At 38.2% G+C, this 20011-nt stretch overlaps 2 protein-coding genes across 2 annotated transcripts; one reads left to right on the top strand and one right to left on the bottom strand.

Moving 5' to 3' along the window:
* The first annotated feature begins 15179 nt into the window (after nucleotides 1-15179).
* On the top strand, nucleotides 15180-17473 carry LOC137237240 (CDK5RAP1-like protein). The gene has a single exon (XM_067760644.1). The coding sequence runs from the start codon at nucleotides 15665-15667 to the stop codon at nucleotides 17459-17461; it is 1797 nt and encodes a 598-aa protein (XP_067616745.1). The 5' UTR covers nucleotides 15180-15664; the 3' UTR covers nucleotides 17462-17473.
* Rrp46 (exosome complex component Rrp46) lies at nucleotides 17369-18814 on the bottom strand. The gene is made up of 4 exons (XM_067760645.1): nucleotides 18506-18814; nucleotides 18255-18432; nucleotides 17966-18201; nucleotides 17369-17901 (listed from the first exon to the last, which is right to left on the bottom strand). The coding sequence occupies exons 2-4, from the start codon at nucleotides 18385-18387 to the stop codon at nucleotides 17506-17508; spliced, it is 765 nt and encodes a 254-aa protein (XP_067616746.1). The 5' UTR covers nucleotides 18388-18432; nucleotides 18506-18814; the 3' UTR covers nucleotides 17369-17505.
* Nucleotides 18815-20011: the final 1197 nt, after the last annotated feature.

Here is a 20011-nt window from a genome sequence, read left to right as displayed (position 1 = left end):
GAAGTTTGAGAGCTACTGGACTAGTAGATTCTGGAAGCGCCTAAAAGATGTATAAAATTGTGCAATTTTAGTTATAGCTGAGAAGTTTGAGAGCTCATGTACAATGCTAGTACATTCTGGAAAAATGAGAACGAGGAAACCAAAGGGTATAAAAGGCAACAGATGAAGAGGCGCTGTAATTCAGTTCAGTTTGAGTTGAGCTATCAATCAGTTTGATTAATCACGCGATCTGGCGGCCAATAGTAGAGATTCATTTGAGTTATTAATCAGTTTGGTTATTAAGCCAGCGAGTAGCAAAGTATAAGTGTATTGTGAAGTACTTTAATAAAGGCCATTTTTCCATTATTCAATATTGGAGTTATTTATTCAACAGTTTAGTGATTCGAACTTAGCATAGGATTGCAAATAAGAGGATTCGTTACAATTGGTGTCAGAAGAGGAATTGTTGAATAAATTCCAGAGGACAACAAGGACATGGCAAAGTTCGGTGAATTGAAGATCCAGCAACTAAAGAAGGAGTTGGAGAGCCGTGGATTGAATACAAGCGGCGTTAAACTTGAACTTCAGGCACGGCTACGAGAGGCAATGGAAGCGGAAGGAATTGATGTGGAAGAGTATGACTTTCATCTTGATGGTGAGGAAGTAACAAAAATTGAAGAGAAAAACGAAACATCGCAGACAGTTACGAGCACAGACTTGAACGTGATTTTGGCTGCAATATCTGCTCAAACATCGACAATGTCATCACAGATGGAATCCCAAGAGACACGAATAACATCGAAAATTGAAGCACAAGAAACGCGTATATCAGAAATGTCGACACAGATTACATCGAAGATTGAAGCACAAGAAACGCGTATGTCAGAAATGTCAACACAGATTACATCAAAGATGGAGACACAACTGAAAGAACAAGAGGCACGCATAACAGTACAACTCGAAGCGCAAGAGGCGCGTATATCATCAAAACTCGAAGCACGTATGGACGAGAAAATAACGCAGTTTGAAGGAAAAATCGAAGCCGAGGTGGATGCTTTGAGAGGTTGTATACAAGAGTTGCAATTAAACCGCCCAGCTGTTTCAGCAAGCAATACAAAGGTAAAAACACCATCCTTTGATGGTTCTGTTCCTTTCCAGGTCTTTAAGCTACAGTTTGAGAAGACCGCAGCAGTGAACAACTGGAATGCGGAAGATAAAGTTGCTGCACTGTTCGTGGCATTGAAAGGGCCTGCCGCGGAAATCTTACAGACCATCCCAGAGTACGAGCGGAACCACTACGAAACATTGATGAGCGCTTTAGAGAGACGTTACGGAAGCGAGCATAGGAAACAGATATTCCAAATTGAGTTGCAAAACCGCTACCAAAAAGCAAATGAGACATTGCAGGAATTTGCTTCAGATATTGAAAGATTGGCTCATCTTGCAAATGCAGACGCACCCGTGGAATACACTTAAAGGGTAAAAATCCAGAGCTTCATAAATGGCATACGAGATGTGGAAACGAAGCGGGCTACATATGCGAATCCAAAACTAACGTTTGCTGAAACGGTATCGCATGCACTGACTCAGGAAACAGCCTCACTTTTGAGTAAGCTAGCGTACAAAGCTCATCGCGTGGAAGTGGAAAAGCCAGACTGGGTAGACGCAATTTCGGAAGCATTGAAGGGTACGCAGCAGAAGAATAATGATGCAGTCAAATGCTTTAAGTGTGGAAAGCCAGGGCATATTGCGCGTTATTGCAACACCAACCCTAACAGTTCCAACAATGTGGGTGGTCGTAAACGCAGAGCAGAAGGAGATGAGCAAATCTCCAAGACAAATCAATCGTTAAACTAAAGCGAGTCAGCAGCAAGGGGCGACAGCTGACTCCCTCAATTGAATGCCCCATAATCTCTATCTCACAAATTGGAAGAAGGTCGAGCAATCTTACTGTCGGAGGACATGTGGATGGAAAAGAACGTTTACTGACTGTAGATACGGGTGCATCTCATTCCATCATTCGAGCGAATTTAGTCAACAAGAAGATTGCGTACAGCCACTGGAGAAGACACCCAGGTAATTGGAGAAGTAGAATGTGAAGTAGCAATTGGGAACGTCACGGTACTACACAATTTTATAGTGGCAGGTATTGTTGATGAAATCATAATTGGAGTGGACTTCTTGATCAACCAAGGCATCAAAATCGATATGCAAAGCAAGACGATGCGATATAAGAACATGGATGTGCCACTTAATTTCGGCTACGAGAGAGACTACAGTAGTAAACGAGTGCTGGTGGAAGAGAGTCAGCAAATACCACCAAAATCAGAAGCAGTCATCTGGGCAAAGGTTGATGGAGATTGTGGGACAAACAAATTGTCGGTTGTCGAAGCAGCAAATAAATCAGCACTGAACATACTTGTAGGAAAAACCTTGGCTATGACAAAACAAGATGGACGTATTCCTGTAAGAATACTAAATGAGTTCAAGTCACCATTCAATTTGACCAAAGGAGCTATTTTGGGAAGATGCCAAGAGGCCGAAGTAGTTATTAACTGTGAACAGCTCCAAGAACACGTTTCATCTAGTAATACTGATCTTTCAAATGATATCACGGCATGGACGCATGGGCTAGAGGAAGCCTATCAGAGAAAGGCAAAACAACTGCTCATAAAATACGTGAACATATTTGACCAGGATGGTTCCAAACCAGGCCGCACCAATGTTGTGAAACATCAAATTGACACTGGAGATGCGAGGCCGATCCGTCAAGCTCCACGTAGTGTTCCACTAGCGAAGCGGGAAGTTGTGAGACAAATCATATAAGAAATGAGTGACAGCGGCGTCATCGAACCATCAGCTAGTCCATGGAGCTCACCGGTAGTACTTGTAAAGAAGAAGGATGGAAAAATGAGATTTTGCGTGGACTACCGGAAGTTGAATGACGTTACGAAAAAGGATAGCTACCCGTTGCCAAGAATTGACGACACTTTGGACTCGCTATCTGGTACGAAATGGTTTTCCACACTGGACTTGAAAAGCGGCTACTGGCAAGTTGAGGTGAAGGAGGAAGATAAAGAGAAAACAGCCTTCAGTGTCGGTGATGGTCTTTGGCAATTTACAGTGATGCCTTTTGGACTTTGTAATGCACCAGCTACTTTTGAGGATTGGCCAAGACCACAGAACCTACATGAATTGAGAAGTTTTCTTGGGCTGTGCACATATTACCGCCGATTTGTACCAAATTTTTCCAGCGTAGCCCATAGCCTCCATGAGCTTACAAGAAAAAACAAAGCTTTTGAATGGAAGAAGGAGCAAGAAGTGGCTTTCCAAACATTGAAGGAGCGTTTATGCACTGCCCCAATGTTAGCATATCCGATTCCAGGAGCAACATTTATTCTAGATACAGATGCGAGTGGATATGCTATAGGAGGCGTTTTATCACAACTGGTCGATGGACAGGAGAAGGTAGTTGCATATTACAGCCGTTCGATTGGAAAACCAGAGAGGAACTACTGTGTTACGCGGAGAGAGCTGTTGGCATTGGTAGAGTGCATTAAACATTTTCACAAATACCTCTACGGCCAGCGATTCCGTGTCAGGACAGATCACGCAGCGTTGAAATGGCTTCTGCAGTTCCGTAATCCGGAAGGCCAATTGGCACGGTGGATCGAGCGACTACAAAGCTACGACTTTTCCATTGAGCATCGCAAAGGTAGTACCCATGGAAATGCTGATGCAATGTCACGAAGACCATGTAGTTTGGAATGCAAGCACTGTTCAAAAGCCGAGGCTAAAGAAGACATTATAGATGTCCGGCTAATGAATATAACATGTACAGATGAATGGGACAAGGAACAGCTAAAAAAGTGCCAGCTAGAAGATGCAGATCTGTCACGTGTTATGCAAGGGCTCGAACGAAATGAAAGACCAAACAGAGAAGAGATGTCAGCAGAGAGTCCCATTGCGAATTCATATTGGGAACAGTGGAACAGTTTAGAATTGATATCCGGTTGCCTTCATCGAGTATGGGAGAGTGAGGATGGTAAATACAAGAATAAACTGCTAGTTGTTCCCAGAAAGAGGATTCCTGACGTGCTCAGCGAGCTGCATAATGGTCCAAGCGGAGGTCATCTTGGAATCACGAAGACGCTCGAGAAGATTAAACAGAGATTCTATTGGGTTGGTTGCCGTCAGTCGGTCACTGAGTGGATTGCGAACTGCGAGGTTTGCAGCAGAGCGAAAGGGCCCAGAACACGAAGTCATGGACAGATGAAGCAATATAACTCAGGTGCGCCATTTGAAAGGATCTCCATGGATGTCGCAGGTCCATTTCCTACTAGCAACCGCAGAAACAAATACGTACTGGTGGTTATGGATTATTTCAGTAAATGGCCAGAGGTATACCCAATCCCAAACCAAGAAGCAGAAACAGTAGCAGAAGTGGTTAAAAACGAATGGGTTGCAAGGTATGGTGTACCAATGGAGTTACATTCTGACCAAGGCAGGAATTTCGAATCAGCTGTGTTCCAGGAAATGTGTAAGTCATTGGGCATTCGAAAAAACACGGACAACTGCATTGCGTCCTCAATCCGATGGTATGGTAGAACGATTCAATAGAACATTGGAGGAGCACTTAAGGAAAGTAGTAGACAAGTACCATAAAGAATGGGATACCCGCATACCATTATTCTTGATGGCTTACCGATCAGCAGTGCATGAGACAACGGGCCAAACCCCTGCAAAAGTAGTTCTTGGCAATGACCTTAGACTGCCAGCTGATTTGAAGTTTGGGATAGATGCCAATGCGGAGAGAAATGTCAGGAAATCCACTAGTGATTTGGAAGAAGAGCTAAGAGAAATACATGATCTGATAAGGCAACGAACAAAGATTATGAGTGACAAGATGAAAGCCAGATATGATAAAGCAATTAATTCAGAAGGTTTTCAGGAAGGAGATTTGGTGCTGTTATACAACCCACAACGTAAAAAAGGTTTGTCCCCGAAATTGCAGTGTAATTGGGAAGGCCCATACAAAGTTTTAAAACGGATCAACGATGTAGTGTACCGCATACAAACCATCGGTAAACCACGAACCAAAATGAAAGTGGTCCATTTGGAAAGGCTGGCAACGTTTAGATCGAGAGATTTGTCTGATCGGGACGATCAGACTTAGGTGGAGGGCAGTGTCACGGATATTACCATCACTAAGTTATCCCATCACTAATGCGATGCTAAGGCAATGCCAAGCAATATTTACGTTAATAATCAAATCAAGTATACACATATATAAGGCAGCTCAGAGAGATGTCACACACAGATGCATTTACTTATACGCCTATGTGCGCGCGAGAGACTGTAAACTACAAACATTCACATAAATAATTCAATCTTTATGTATCTACATAAACGAATAAATAATTGCGTCTACACATATGTACGTATACGAGCAGCGGAGCGGCAATGCGCAAACACATGCATATATCTGAGAAGTTTGAGCGCTACTGGACTAGTAGATTCTGGAAGCGCCTAAAAGATGTATAAAATTGTGCAATTTTAGTTATAGCTGAGAAGTTTGAGAGCTCATGGACAATGCTAGTACATTCTGGAAAAATGAGAACGAGGAAACCAAAGGGTATAAAAGGCAACAGATGAAGAGGCGCTGTAATTCAGTTCAGTTTGAGTTGAGCTATCAATCAGTTTGATTAAGCACGCGATCTGGCGGCCAATAGTAGAGTTTCATTTGAGTTATTAATCAGTTTGGTTTTTAAGCCAGCGAGTAGCAAAGTATAAGTGTATTGTGAAGTACCTTAATAAAGGCCATTTTTCCATTATTCAATATTGGAGTTATTTATTCAACAGTTTAGTGATTCGAACTTAGCAGAGGATTGCAAATAAGAGGATTCGTTACAATATAGTATTTTCATGCTGAACAATACTGCTGGGTAGTATCTTCTTGTGTGTGTACGTACGGGAATCGCAATGCCTAATAGAGTTGTGCTTTTTCTGCTGAACGAACAAGTTGTTCTTTTTGTTCATCTGTTCTTTTTTGTTTTCAAGCAAATTTGTTCGCTGCTGCTTGCACCCGCGAAAAAAGCCAACAAGTATAGATGACGGTATGTATGCGGCAATGCTTTAAATATTTAAATGTGTTATGAATAAATAAGTTAATATATACATATATGTTTAATTAACTTCAAAAAAAGTTAAAAATTTCGGAAGATCCAGAAAATTGAAAGAGTACAGACACAAATTGTAAATATTATCTTTTCAAGTTTAATAAATGTAATTAGTTTCTTACAAAAGATGTTTTTCATAAAAAATTTTTTTTTGATTGTTATACAAATTTAACAAGTAAGAACGGGACTGTCTTCGGCTGTGCCGAAGACTTCATACCTTTCATGAATGGGGCTGAAAAATAATCTTATCCTGTTCGTAATCTCCGAATAATCGGATGTATAAGATAAGAAATATATAGTGAACAGATCTACATACCTTAACGATTTTTAAGATAAATATAAAATAAAAAACAGGTAGGTACTTCGTGTGAGGATGCAAAGTTTCAGGTTTTTTTTGGTCTGCGTGTAAAAACTATGACTACGAATCACGTATTTCAAAAATATATGACGAAAACGTAACTATTTGATGAAATTTGATGAATTTTGAAGATTCTAGCCGTAAAAAAGGGGTCAAAATGACAGTTTATATGAAGTATATAATATATATACGACCGATCTCTATGATTTTTTCAGACAACAATATAAGCATTTTGTGAAATTTGAAGCTTCTAACTGTTAAAACGGGGCAGAAATTGCGCAAAGTTTCTTACAATCGGTTGTATGAGATATATACTATGTGTACCACCGATCTCAATGATTTTTTCAGACATCAATATATGCTATACACGTAAGCAGTTGGTGAAATTTGAAGCTTCTAGCTGTTAAAATGGGGCCGAAATCGTAAAAAAATATATATATACTATATATATATACTATATATACCATCATATATATATTATATATATCACCGATCTCTATGATTTTTTGACACAACAATACATACTATATACGTAAGCAATCGGTGAAATTTGAAGCTTATAACTGTTAAAATGGGGAAGAAATTGCGCAAAGTTTCTTATCTGAACAATCGGTTGTATGGGATATATACTATATATACCACCGGTATCTATGATTTTCTCAGACAACAATATATGCTATACACGTAAGCATTTGGTGAAATTTGAACATATCTAAACGATTTTTAAGATAAATATAAAATAAAAAATAGGTAGATGCAAAGCTTCACGTTTTTTGTGGTCTGCATGTAAAAACTATGGCTACGAATCACGTATTTCAAAAATATATGACGTAAACGTAACTATTTGATGAAATTTGATGAATCTTGCAGCTTCTAGCCGTAAAAAAGGGGTCAATATGACAGTTTATATGAAGTATATAATATATATACCACCGATCTCTATGATTTTTTCAGACAACAATATATGCTATATACGAAAGCATTTGGTGAAATTTGAAGCTTCTAACTGTTAAAACGGGGCAGAAATTGCGCAAAGTTTCTTATCTGAACAATCGGTTGTATGAGAAATATACTATGTATACCACCGATCTCAATGATTTTTTCAGACATCAATATTGCTATACACGTAAGCAGTTGGTGAAATTTGAAGCTTCTAGCTGTTAAAATGGGGTAGAAATTGCGAAAAGTTTCTTATCTGAACAATCGGTTGTATGAGATATATACTATATACAACCGATCTCTATGATTTTTTCAGACAACAATATATGCTATATACGTAAGCAATCAGTGAAATTTGAAGCTTATAGCTGTTAAAATGGGGTAGAAATTGCGAAAAGTTTCTTATCTGAACAATCGGTTGTATGAGATATATACTATATATACAACCGATCTCTATGATTTTTTCAGACAACAATACATGCTATATACGTAACCAATCGGTGAAATTTGAAGCTTATAGCTGTTAAAATGGGGTAGAAATTGCGAAAAGTTTCTTATCTGAACAATCGGTTGTATGAGATATATACTATATATACAACCGATCTCTATGATTTTTTCAGACAACAATATATGCTATATAAGTAAATATTCGGTGAAATTTGAAGCTTCTATCTGTTAAAAGGGGGCTAAAATTTGCGAAAATATATATATATATATACTATATATATATACTATATATACCACCATATATATACTATATATACCACCGATCTTTATGATTTTTTCAGACAATAATATATGCTATATAAGTAAGCATTCGCTGAAATTTGAAGCCTCTAGCTCTTAAAATAGGGCAGTAATTACGAAAAGTTCCTTATCTGAACAATCGGTTGTGGGGGATATATACTATATATACGACCGATCTCATAAATTTTTTCAGGCAACAATATGTGCAATATACGAAAGTATATGGTGAAGTTTGAAGCTTCAATCTGTTAAATTGGGTAAGATATTACAAAAATCCTCTTTTTCTGAAAAATCGGTTGTATGGAGGATATATGCTATAGTGGTCCGATCCGGTCGGTTCCGACAAATGTCTAATCGGACACCCAAATACACCTGCTCACCAAATTTTATCAAGATATCTCAAAAATTGAGGGACTAGTTTGCATACAAACAGACAGACGGACAGACGGACAGACGGACATGGCTAAATCAACTCAGCTCTTCAACCTGATTATTTCGGTATACTTAATGGTGGGTCTATCTATTTTCCTTTAAGGACTTACAATTTTCGGTTTCGTGACGAAATTAATATACCATTTCATTTTCATGAAAGGTATAAAAATAGGTAGGTAATCTGTGTGAGGATGCAAAGCTTCACGTTTTTTGTGGTCTGCATGTAAAAACTATGGCTACGAATCACGTATTTCAAAAATATATGACGTAAACGTAACTATTTGATGAAATTTGATGAATCTTGCAGCTTCTAGCCGTAAAAAAGGGGTCAATATGACAGTTTATATGAAGTATATAATATATATACCACCGATCTCTATGATTTTTTCAGACAACAATATATGCTATATACGAAAGCATTTTGTGAAATTTGAAGCTTCTAACTGTTAAAACGGGGCAGAAATTGCGCAAAGTTTCTTATCTGAACAATCGGTTGTATGAGATATATACTATATATACAACCGATCTCTATGATTTTTTCAGACAACAATATATGCTATATAAGTAAATATTCGGTGAAATGTGAAGCTTCTAGCTGTTAAAATGGGGCTAAAATTTGCGAAAATATATATATATATACTATATATATATACTATATATACCACCATATATATACTATATATACCACCGATCTTTATGATTTTTTCAGACAATAATATATGCTATATACGTAAGCATTCGCTGAAATTTGAAGCCTCTAGCTCTTAAAATAGGGCAGTAATTACGAAAAGTTCCTTATCTGAACAATCGGTTGTAGGGGATATATACTATATATACGACGGATCTCATAAATTTTTTCAGGCAACAATATGTGCAATATACGAAAGTATATGGTGAATTTTGAAGCTTCAATCTGTTAAATTGGGTAAGATATTACAAAAATCCTCTTTTTCTGAAAAATCGGTTGTATGGAGGATATATGCTATAGTGGTCCGATCCGGTCGGTTCCGACAAATGTCTAATCGGACACCCAAATACACCTGCTCACCAAATTTTATCAAGATATCTCAAAAATTGAGGGACTAGTTTGCATACAAACAGACAGACGGACAGACGGACAAACGGACAGACGGACATGGCTAAATCAACTCAGCTCTTCAACCTGATTATTTCGGTATACTTAATGGTGGGTCTATATATTTTCCTTTAAGGACTTACAATTTTCGGTTTCGTGACGAAATTAATATACCATTTCATTTTCATGAAAGGTATAAAAATACCAAGATTAAGTGAAGCCTTTACTTGCTGATGTTGGAGATTTTTGATGAAAATGCCGTCTGTAATGTCTGCAAGGTTGCATTCCTTTGAGTTTACCGCGTTTACACAATGAAATGTTCGCGTAAATTTATACAAATTGTGTAAATGATTTTTCATTCAAAATTTGACAGCTCGTGCGTAAACTAGATAAATTTATACGTTTACACACTTTATAAGGCATTTATACGGTTACATGAGTCCCCCTAATGTTCGCGAACGAGAATGGAGAAAAAATAACATTAGATAAAACGAACTAAAGGAACAAATGAACTAAAAGAACAAATAGAACCGAAATCGAAGATCTAGTTCACTTGTTCAGTTGAGAGACCCGGTCAATTGAACAAGTTCAGAACAAAACGACCCAACTCTAATGCCTAAAGCATTGTAAATTTTACCAAGTAGCGCAACTAACAGCTGATCGGTGAAAATTCGCACATTCACACGCACAGTTCTCGACTCACTTTCAAAAAAAAACTTTAGATAATTTAATTCAAATTTTAAAGTGAGATAATCCTTGCCAATTAATGTATTCAGAATATATATGGCGTTTTTGTTTTTATTAAAACAATAGTTTTATTTATATTAAAGCTTTTATCATTTTTTTTTTTTTAACTTTGAAAAAACTCCGAACACCATTCCTTCATTATATGACATTCGACTGCCTAGTCCACTGCCTTCCACTCTATTCGCAACATAACCTTTACTTAAGCTGCCAAACTATATAGTAAACAATGGCCTAAAGTAGTGTTGAGTATTAAAGACAAAGTTAATGTCATTGAAATTCATAAGAAAGAAAAACTAAGTGTACGAGAGTTGGCAAAGAAATGTAAGATCAGCAAAACGCAAGCTGCTAGCATTATCAAAAACAAATATCAAATTTTAAGTTTGTGGGACACTGACGTCAACCCGGAGAGAAAAAGGAGTACCGTTCTCCATAAAAATACGTGTAGTCTACTCATAATGCATAACAAGCCAACCTAATATAAACGCACGCAAGTCATTTTCTGTCAAAAATGTCTCATGTACTTACAACTTGTATGAGAGCAACCCAAATTGAATTTTCTGCGTGAAAACCTAACTCGATTTCCAATTTTTGTTCTGCGTGACATTTAGATTTGACGTTTGCACACATGATTTACATTGTCGCAACGCATGCTTATTTGGGTTAGGGCAAAAAACGCCGGTTGTTTGCGTGCTCTAAAAAACGCAGTGCGGTTTTATTAGGTTGGCTTGTAAGCTTGTGTTAAACTCATCTATATGAAAAACTCCTTATGTGTCGGGATTTTAAACGCATCTACATGAAAAATGTCATTGTGCCGCGGCCTTTCGGAAAAGTATCACTCCACCATTGTGGATAAGTACAGTGTGTTGACTTCTTTCTGACAGACAATAGCTTAAGTTAGCATAACGGGAAAATCTGGGTTGACTTTTTTCTGACAGGCACTCGCTTAAGTTAGCATAACGGGAAAATCTGGGTTGCCATTGTTGTTTTGGTTGAAAATGGTTAATTAAAGTTCTGTGCAGGAACGTAAAAGATAGATACAGGGTTTATGTAGTCACAAAAGTGTTGCTCCTGCACAGAATTTTAATTTATAGAGCGGTACGCAGATCACAAGTAATCTCTCAAGAAAAATTTAGCCTTTTTTCTTGCCTGAAAAATAATAGTATGGAAGCAATTTTGACGTTTAAAAATCCACGGTGAATTGTGAAACAAGCTAGAAGAAGAGCACATAAACAAAAGCAATGTAAAGAATGTCACTTCCCTTATAACAGCTCCGACACATAAGCAGTTTTTCATATAGATGAGTTTAATACTGTTTTCACACAGAAACTTAATGATCTCATTTCACCTGCTAATGAAATCTTAAATTTTTTGCTTTCACACAGAAGTAACTGCTCGATTAGTATGAAGGATGAGACAGACAATCATGGCGGAACGATACAAGGTGGGAGCATGGTGACATACCTACAAACAAAAAAAAATCCATGTACTTGTAAATTCGATGGACAAATGTCAAAATCGTACTGCGCCGGTAGTTGATGTATCAAATCAAATAAAAAAGGTTATAATCAGCAGTTCGATGCGGCCACAAAATACATTGATAGTGTATGTTTGTTTGCATTTATGTCGACGTGTCACCACCTTATAATCTTCTACCAAGCTAAAAAGATATTGTTGCAGAGCTGGCAACACTATTCACCACCTTCATTTGTTTTCGTTTGTTTAATTGCAACAACGAAAAAAGCGACAATAGTACCGACGGGTTTTCCGCGATTAACTTTTAAACGAGATAAAAAATGTAGTTTCTGCTTTCGGATTCTGAATCTTGAAGCAAATACGCGTCTTTTGATATCGCTATCGACATGTGCGACCCGAATTTTAAGTGCAGGAAATTAAAAGGCTTATATTTCATAAACTAAGAGTTTCCTAGAGTTGCGGATGATAATTCTGTGATTTTTAGGACCCCCCTACCCCTACAAATCAGCAAAAGTTTGAAAATCGTGGCACCTTATTCTAAATATTCCCCGTTTATTACGCCTTGCCCATTCACATACAAAATTTCGCGAAGCACTGTTGTAAACATTCTCCCTATACAACAAAAATACTTGCTAACATATTTGGTGTCGTATTCGATTGTTATATTGCAGTTTTTATTTGCGAAAAATGTTAGGAAATTTACCAACCAGTGGGAAAAATAATTTCACTTGCAAAGTTTGCCAACACCCTTAACCAAAACAAATGTCAAGTTCTTCTTCTTATGATTTGCTTGGAACGAAATTGGGGAGTTGGCTACTTTTCGATATCAGATGGCACCAGTGTCGCTCATTCTATCGTTCTCCATAAAAATACGTGCAATCTACTCATAATGCATCAGCATGTGTTAAACTCATCTATATGAAAAACTGCTTATGTGTCGGAGCTATTGAAGGTCTCTTATGTACCAAAAATGCAACTCTAGACCTGATATTTGCATCAGGTGAGCGAGGCTGCAATTTTGAAATTTATCGCTTAGTTAACACACTTGGTATTGTACACAATGCACTCCACGTCGGATCAACAGTTGTGTTCGCTGAAAGTGCCCAACACAAATCATGTGTGTGATTTGTGGCGTCCATTATGAAAAGTTATAAAACAGACTGGTTCAATCAGCTGGTTTGAAAGTGTGTGAAATAGAGCTGGATTCGATTCGATTTTTTTGAGACTCGATTTTTTCGATTCGATTCTAAAAAAAATCAATTTAATCGAGCTGATAATAGTTGATTGCTGCTAAATTGTTTACCATGGTAGTACCGAGACAAAAGCTCGCAGTTTCTTTCTCGTTTCGTTGACTGAGGCTCTTTGGCAACATCAAGGAGTACTACATGGTTATTCACTTGTTCCTCCCATCGGAGTGAGATTGAGAGTGCATTCGATACCTAAATATTATGCTTTCTGTGTTTTTTCCAGATATTCTAATTTTGTGCCCATACATTTCTTCAGTTAGTTCTGCCTTATATGCAATGTTAGCTTAGAAATCACAAGGAGAACAACTTCTGCCTATAACCCTTTATTAATCTCTCATCATAGCTGCCGTATAGGGAGTCGATGGCATGGCCCTTTTTAACAGAAATGTCATGCCGATGATTTATGGACATATCCGTCGAACCAGCCGATAGGCCTTGTTAAGGGAATTCATAAAAAAGTTTCGGCACATCAAGTGTTCATTTCGGTATTTGGAAACAGACGAAGCGGAAGACCTCCGCCAAGAAGACTTGATCTTCCTTGGTGCTTGCAATTGGTCTCAGTTATGCTGAAGCCGGGATAGCTAGGCTGACTTGCGCACTGCAATTCCAAAATCTGGGAATATTTTGAATAAGGTGCCACGATTTCCAACTTTTTTTTTATTTTCGAGGGGTGGCGGGAGTTCTAAAAATCACAAAATTATCATCCGCAACTCTAGGAAACTCTTAGTTTATGAAATATAAGCTTTTTAATTTCCAAATTTAGCACAATTTCAACTTAAGTCCTGCACTTAAAATTCGGGTCGCACATGTCGATAGCGGATCAAAAGACGCGTATTTGCGTCAAGATTCAGAATCCGAAAGCCGAAACTATATTTTTTATCTCGTTTAAAAGATATTCGCGGAAAACACGTCGGTAGTATTGTCGCTTTTTTCGTTGCAATTAAACAGACGAAAACATATGAAGGTTGTGAATAGTGTTGCCAGCTCCGCAACAATATCTTTTTATCTTGGTAGAACATTATAAGGTGGTGGCACGTCGATATAAATGCAAACAAACATACACTATCAATGTATTTTGTTTTGTAATTCTCTGAATGATTTGAAATTAATGTATTTAATTGGAACAAGTGCAGAATACGTACATTTGTCAAAAGAAAAAAAAAAAAATTGGACTTTATAGAGATTTTTATGCTGATTCCAACGGTAATTCTGCGTAGAACACCTTTGTGCATAGGCGGCCTTGTTGTTGTTGTTTTAGGGATAATGTTGCTCCCCGAAGGCTTTAGGGAGTGTTATCGATGTGATGGTCCTTTGCCGGATACAGATCCGGTACGCTCCGGTATCACAGCACAATTAAGGAGCTAGCCCGACCATCTCGGGAACGATTTATGTGGCCACATTAAACCTTCAGGCCATTCCCTCCCTCCCCACTGCCAAGTTCCATGAGGAGCTTGGGGTCGCCAGAGCCTCGTCTGTTAGTGAAACAGGATTCGCCGCGGATAGGTGAGGTTGGCAATTGGGTTTGGAGAAGCTATATATTGCGCTGGCAACCTGAAGGGTTGCGCTACACAGCCCCTTGAATTTGGTATTTTAGTCGCCTCTTACGACAGGCATACCTACCTCGGGAATATTCTAACCCCCTAACCCGCTGGGGTCATAGGCGGCCTTCGGCCGCGCTTATAAAAAGTAACCCTGGGCTACGCCATGCCAAGTCCGGGTGTGTGGTATAACCGTGGCCACCGCCACGGTGATATCCTTCTGCGTAGTACACCCTTCTGCGCAGCACCCCAAATAATATTAGACTACAAATTATTAAAAGTGTTTTACAAAAACAAAATACATTGATAGTGCATATTTGTTTGCATTTATGTCGACGTGCCACCATCTTATAATGTTCTACCAAGATAAAAATATATTGTTGCGGAGCTGGCAACACTATTCACCACCTTCATTTGTTTTCGTTTGTTTAATTGCACCAACAAAAAAAGCGACAATAGTACCGACGTGTTTTCCGCGAATAACTTTTAAACGAGATAAAAAAATATAGTTCCTGCTTTCGGATTCTGAATCTTGACGCAAATACGCGTCTTTTGATACCGTTATCGACATGTGCTACCCGAAATTTAAGTGCGGGACTTAAGTTGAAATTTTACTAAATTTGGAAATTAAAAAGCTTATATTTCATAAACTAAGAGTTTCCTAGAGCTGCGGATAATAATTTTGATTTTTTGGACCCCCTCTACTCCTACAAATTAACAAAAGTTTGAAAATCATGAATCGTGAGATGATCAAAACTTTGAAGGCTAAAAAAATCGAACGATTCTAAAAAGAAAATCGATTCTTATTTCTTAAAAAAAATATCCATTGAATCGTTTAAAGTGTGTGAAAATTTGCAATTGTTTTATAATAAAACTCAAAAATGATTGAATTAATAACTAATAAATAAATTAGAAATACCTTCCTAAGTTTTTAATACCACCGCCAGAAGATGAGAGCACAGTGCGTCAATCGTTATGGCAAGGCTTTACAAGTTATCAATCTACAGCGTAGTGCCTCCATATGGAGAAGCCCAATATTATGCCAAAATGTTCATACACCAGTGGAAAGCGACTCAGCCTCAATAAAATCTAAAGAGGTAAGGAAAACATTTTTGGAAAAAGTATCAGCGGGACCAGGGCTGCTGGAATTTTTCAATGTCAAACCCGTACAAACACATATGGATTCGAAGATCAATCACGGGGAGATGCATGTGCCTTATTTACTGCCGCAGAACTACAATGGAGAAGGACGTAAAGTGTTTTTTGAGATCTATGGATGCCAGATGAACACCAATGACACTGAGGTCGTGTGGGCTATACTACAACAAAATGGATATCAACGCTGCCAAGATGTACAGAAAGCAGATGTCATCATGTTGATTACATGCGCTATCCGCGATGGCGCCGAGCAGAAAATATGGAATCGTCTGAAACATTTGCATGCAATGAAGGACCGAAGATCCGCAAAACGTGGTCCACTGCAGATTACAGTATTGGGCTGTATGGCAGAACGGTTAAAAGAACGGTTGCTAGAACGCGAAAGATGTGTTGATGTTATCGCTGGACCAGATAGCTATAAGGATTTGCCACGTTTACTTGCTGTATCTCGCCATTATCAACAATCAGCTATCAATGTGCTACTCTCACTAGACGAAACGTATGCGGATGTGATGCCAGTACGACTGAATGCCGAATCGCCAACTTCTTTTGTTTCAATTATGCGCGGTTGCGATAATATGTGTACCTATTGCATTGTTCCATTCACACGTGGACGTGAGCGTTCACGTCCCATTGCATCGATTGTGCAGGAAGTAGTCACACTGCGTGATAGTGGGATCAAAGAGGTTACATTGCTCGGCCAAAATGTCAATAGTTACAGAGACATTGTAGTAGGAGGTACAAAAGGAGCTGCAGCTAGTAATAACAAACTTGCTCCAGGATTTAATACAGTTTATAAGCCTAAAATTGGTGGTATGCGTTTCGATGAATTACTACGGCAGGTGGCTGAGGCTGCACCTGAAATGCGTATACGCTTCACATCACCACACCCAAAGGATTTCTCAGAAGATGTGCTGCGTGTTATACGTGACTATCCGAATGTTTGTAAAAATTTACATTTACCCGCACAATCCGGAAACGATGCCGTGCTAGAACGAATGCGACGTGGCTATACGAGGGATGCATACTTGCGCTTGGTTGATACGATACGCACTATACTTCCATCTGTTGGTCTATCCAGTGATTTTATATGCGGTTTCTGTGGAGAAACCGAAGATGAGTTCAAAGATACATTGACTCTAATGGAGCAAGTGCGCTATAATGTAGCATTCTTATTCGCTTATAGTATGCGCGAGCGAACAACTGCGCATCGTCGATATAAAGATGATATACCGCAAGCGGTAAAGGTGGAACGGTTGCAGCGCATGGTAAAAATATATCGCCAGGAAGCCGCACAATTACATAAGCAATTCGAAGGACGTGTTGAACTTATTTTGATTGAAGGTAAAAGCAAGCGTTCAGAGAAATTTTGGTTCGGACGCAATGACGCCAATATCAAGGTTATTGTCCCATCAATGACGCTACCTGACGAAGGAGAAATTACTAGAGAAATATCAGCGGGCGACTTTGTAGCGTCAAGAATTATTGCCTCCAACTCACAAGTGCTGCAGGGCACACCGCTATATTTTAGCTCAATTGGACAATTCTATTCAAATTTATACAAAGAACAAAATGCAATAAAGCTTTAAATGGTAAAGTGACTGTTTTCTGTAACTTATATTTTCTATTATCTCTAAGCTTCCATGGGTTCCGGTTTTATCGCCGGCTCCGCTTCTGTATTTCGTACTTTTGTATCAGCAGTCAATAGCGACTTGTTATGGAAATTTGAAATGATACGCCGGTAAAAATTGAATATTATCTGACTTGCTGCACGACTCATACATTCTGCGTCATTAAATTGTGCCATTGTAAAGCGTCCACTGGTATGAACAGTAACTAAATCCCTTTCTAAACTATCAAATACGAAGATAAAACTCGCTCTTTTACCAATTGCCGTACAATGATCTGGATCGAGTAGAACTTCGTTGTCCTTGTCTACAATGCAATTTATAGCTGCTATGGTAAATTTCATGGGAATGCCTCCAATCAACAATGCTAGGCAAGCGCCATTGATGGCACAAGCTTGAATCTATGAGATTATATTTATGTTATTATATCAAAGTATGTAGTAGTGTAAGAATTTGCGTACTTACACCACATCGATTATCGAGCTCTTGTATTTGTATAGAAATAGTTGTGCGTGGATGTAGCACAGTGAGTATCGCCGATTCGCATGTATCTCGTATAATGCTCTCAGTCAGCTTATCGTCGATGGTTGGTAAGCCCGCCTTGGGACGGTAAATACACTCAACGTGAGCCTTTTCTATATTAAGATTCTGTGATCTAACTTCAATAGGGCCAAGCATTGATGCCAGCACACAGGTGTCCCCTAAATAATTTGTTTATCACTTCACTTGCATTAGAAATATATGCAAAGTTTACCTTGGGTAAATAGAGCAGACCCATCCGAACGTGTTAGTGGATTCAGCTCACAATTTATGGGGCGTAATTTTATATCTTCTGAAATTGTAATTACAGGTGGTATATCCATAGTACTTTCAGTGAGTTCAACCATGTCAACAGTTTATTTAAGATCTATAACATAGTGGTTAACTGTGATCTAGAATTTAGAATAAACAAAATCTAGTATCAGCCAGCACAGCACAACACGCTATACAATTTCTTCTTCTTACCTTTGTTGACATTCAAAATGCTTAATTTTTTAAAAGGTGTGTTCCATGGTATAAGTTATAATTAAAAAAAATATTTTGAGAAAAAAGTCTAAACACGTATCACCTTGAAATGATAAAGTATCCTCAGCAGGATCTCCCGATAGAAAGATTTTGTCCATCTCCTTCGTAAAGTGCTTTTATAGCCAGCCGTTTCTTGACACTCAACCTTTTAATGTTATATGAAGTCGACAAGAAAATCGATTGGGATAAAAAAGTTCTTGATGCGGATGCTGAAGTTGATATACGTGGCATGCCGGAGACTTATCCTGTCTGAAATATCATTGACATTGCTCAATTTTATAATCAATTCCAGTTGAATGAAAAAATTTCATTAAAATAATTGGTTCCTCTTTTACATTGATCGATTTTTTTCAATATTTGGAAGAACGAAATGTCACATAAAGGGAAAAGAAAAAGTAAAAGAGGGAATTGAAAAAATAAAAATAAAATAAAAATTATGTCATGGTGTCTTATCGACAGGAAGGTAGTCCCTACTTGTGCTATCCACTATGATTTCCTAAACGAGTTTGCAGATGTTGGACTTTTCCAAGTGAACAACATTCAGAATAAATTCGGTAAATGCTTGGATTTGATTTTCACATACGATTCAAATTGTTTTGTAAATCGATGCGATCCCCTTGCCCTGCCTGAAGATGTGTATCATCCTGCTCTCGCGATGTTTATGGAATTTTACAATTTATCTGAGCGTTCCTCCAACGTAGTGCGAAAGACCCCTCACTGATTTTTGTTTAGAAACGCCAATTGGTCTAAAGTAATACTCGAGTTATCGGGAATAAATTGGCCTGAGTACGATGGGGATATTGATGAGAGTATATCCCACTTTAATAATGTATTATACGGAATATTTAAAAAATGCATACCTATGTTCGAAACCACTGCTATATCATCATCGGCTTGGAGCACTAAAGAATTGAAACGCCTGAAAAATCAGAAGACGCGTTCATTCAAACGTTACAAACTTTCTGGATCAAAGCCTGCCTATGCCGCCTACTCAATTTTACGTCACAAATATAACACATTGAACAGAATTTGTTACAAGAACTATATCAGTAGGATTAAAAGCCAAATTTTTGTCAATCCTAAGTCGTTTTATAGCTTCGTTAATTCAAAAAGAAGATAAAAGGGTTTCCTTCTACAATGAAGCTAAATGATCAGATTTCCAACGATAGCTTCGAAATTGCTAACATGTTTGCGGATTTCTTCGAATCTAATTATTCAAACACCTATGATTATCCGCCATCGAATTATCCTTTCAGATGGTCTCCTCTGGATTTCCAGGCAGTCCCATATATATGTACTGATGATGTTTTAACTCATCCGGAAAATCTAAAAATTTCTTACTCTAGTGGTCCGGATCAAATTCCGTCGGTAGTGCTGAAATCTTGTACTCGATACTTATATCGACCTCTAGCCTGTTTGTTAAATGCGTCCCTGAAGCAAGGGGTA

This window comes from Eurosta solidaginis, chromosome 1 (assembly GCF_040869045.1).
Source record: "Eurosta solidaginis isolate ZX-2024a chromosome 1, ASM4086904v1, whole genome shotgun sequence".
In the NCBI taxonomy this organism is placed as follows: domain Eukaryota; kingdom Metazoa; phylum Arthropoda; class Insecta; order Diptera; family Tephritidae; genus Eurosta; species Eurosta solidaginis.
The sequence above is the reverse complement of the archived record's forward strand: the minus strand, read 5'-3'. Positions and strand labels throughout refer to the sequence as shown.

Excerpts from the sequence above, each read along its gene's own strand:
- LOC137237240 (XM_067760644.1), top strand. The coding sequence starts at position 15,665 with ATGAGAGCACAGTGCGTCAATCGTTATGGCAAGGCTTTACAAGTTATC.
- Rrp46 (XM_067760645.1), bottom strand. The coding sequence starts at position 18,387 with ATGGTTGAACTCACTGAAAGTACTATGGATATACCACCTGTAATTACA. Across the intron at positions 18,202-18,254 it reads GTCTGCTCTATTTACCCAAG|GGGACACCTGTGTGCTGGCA; the intron begins GTAAACTTTGCA and ends CAAATTATTTAG. Across the intron at positions 17,902-17,965 it reads AGCTCGATAATCGATGTGGT|ATTCAAGCTTGTGCCATCAA; the intron begins GTAAGTACGCAA and ends ATAATCTCATAG.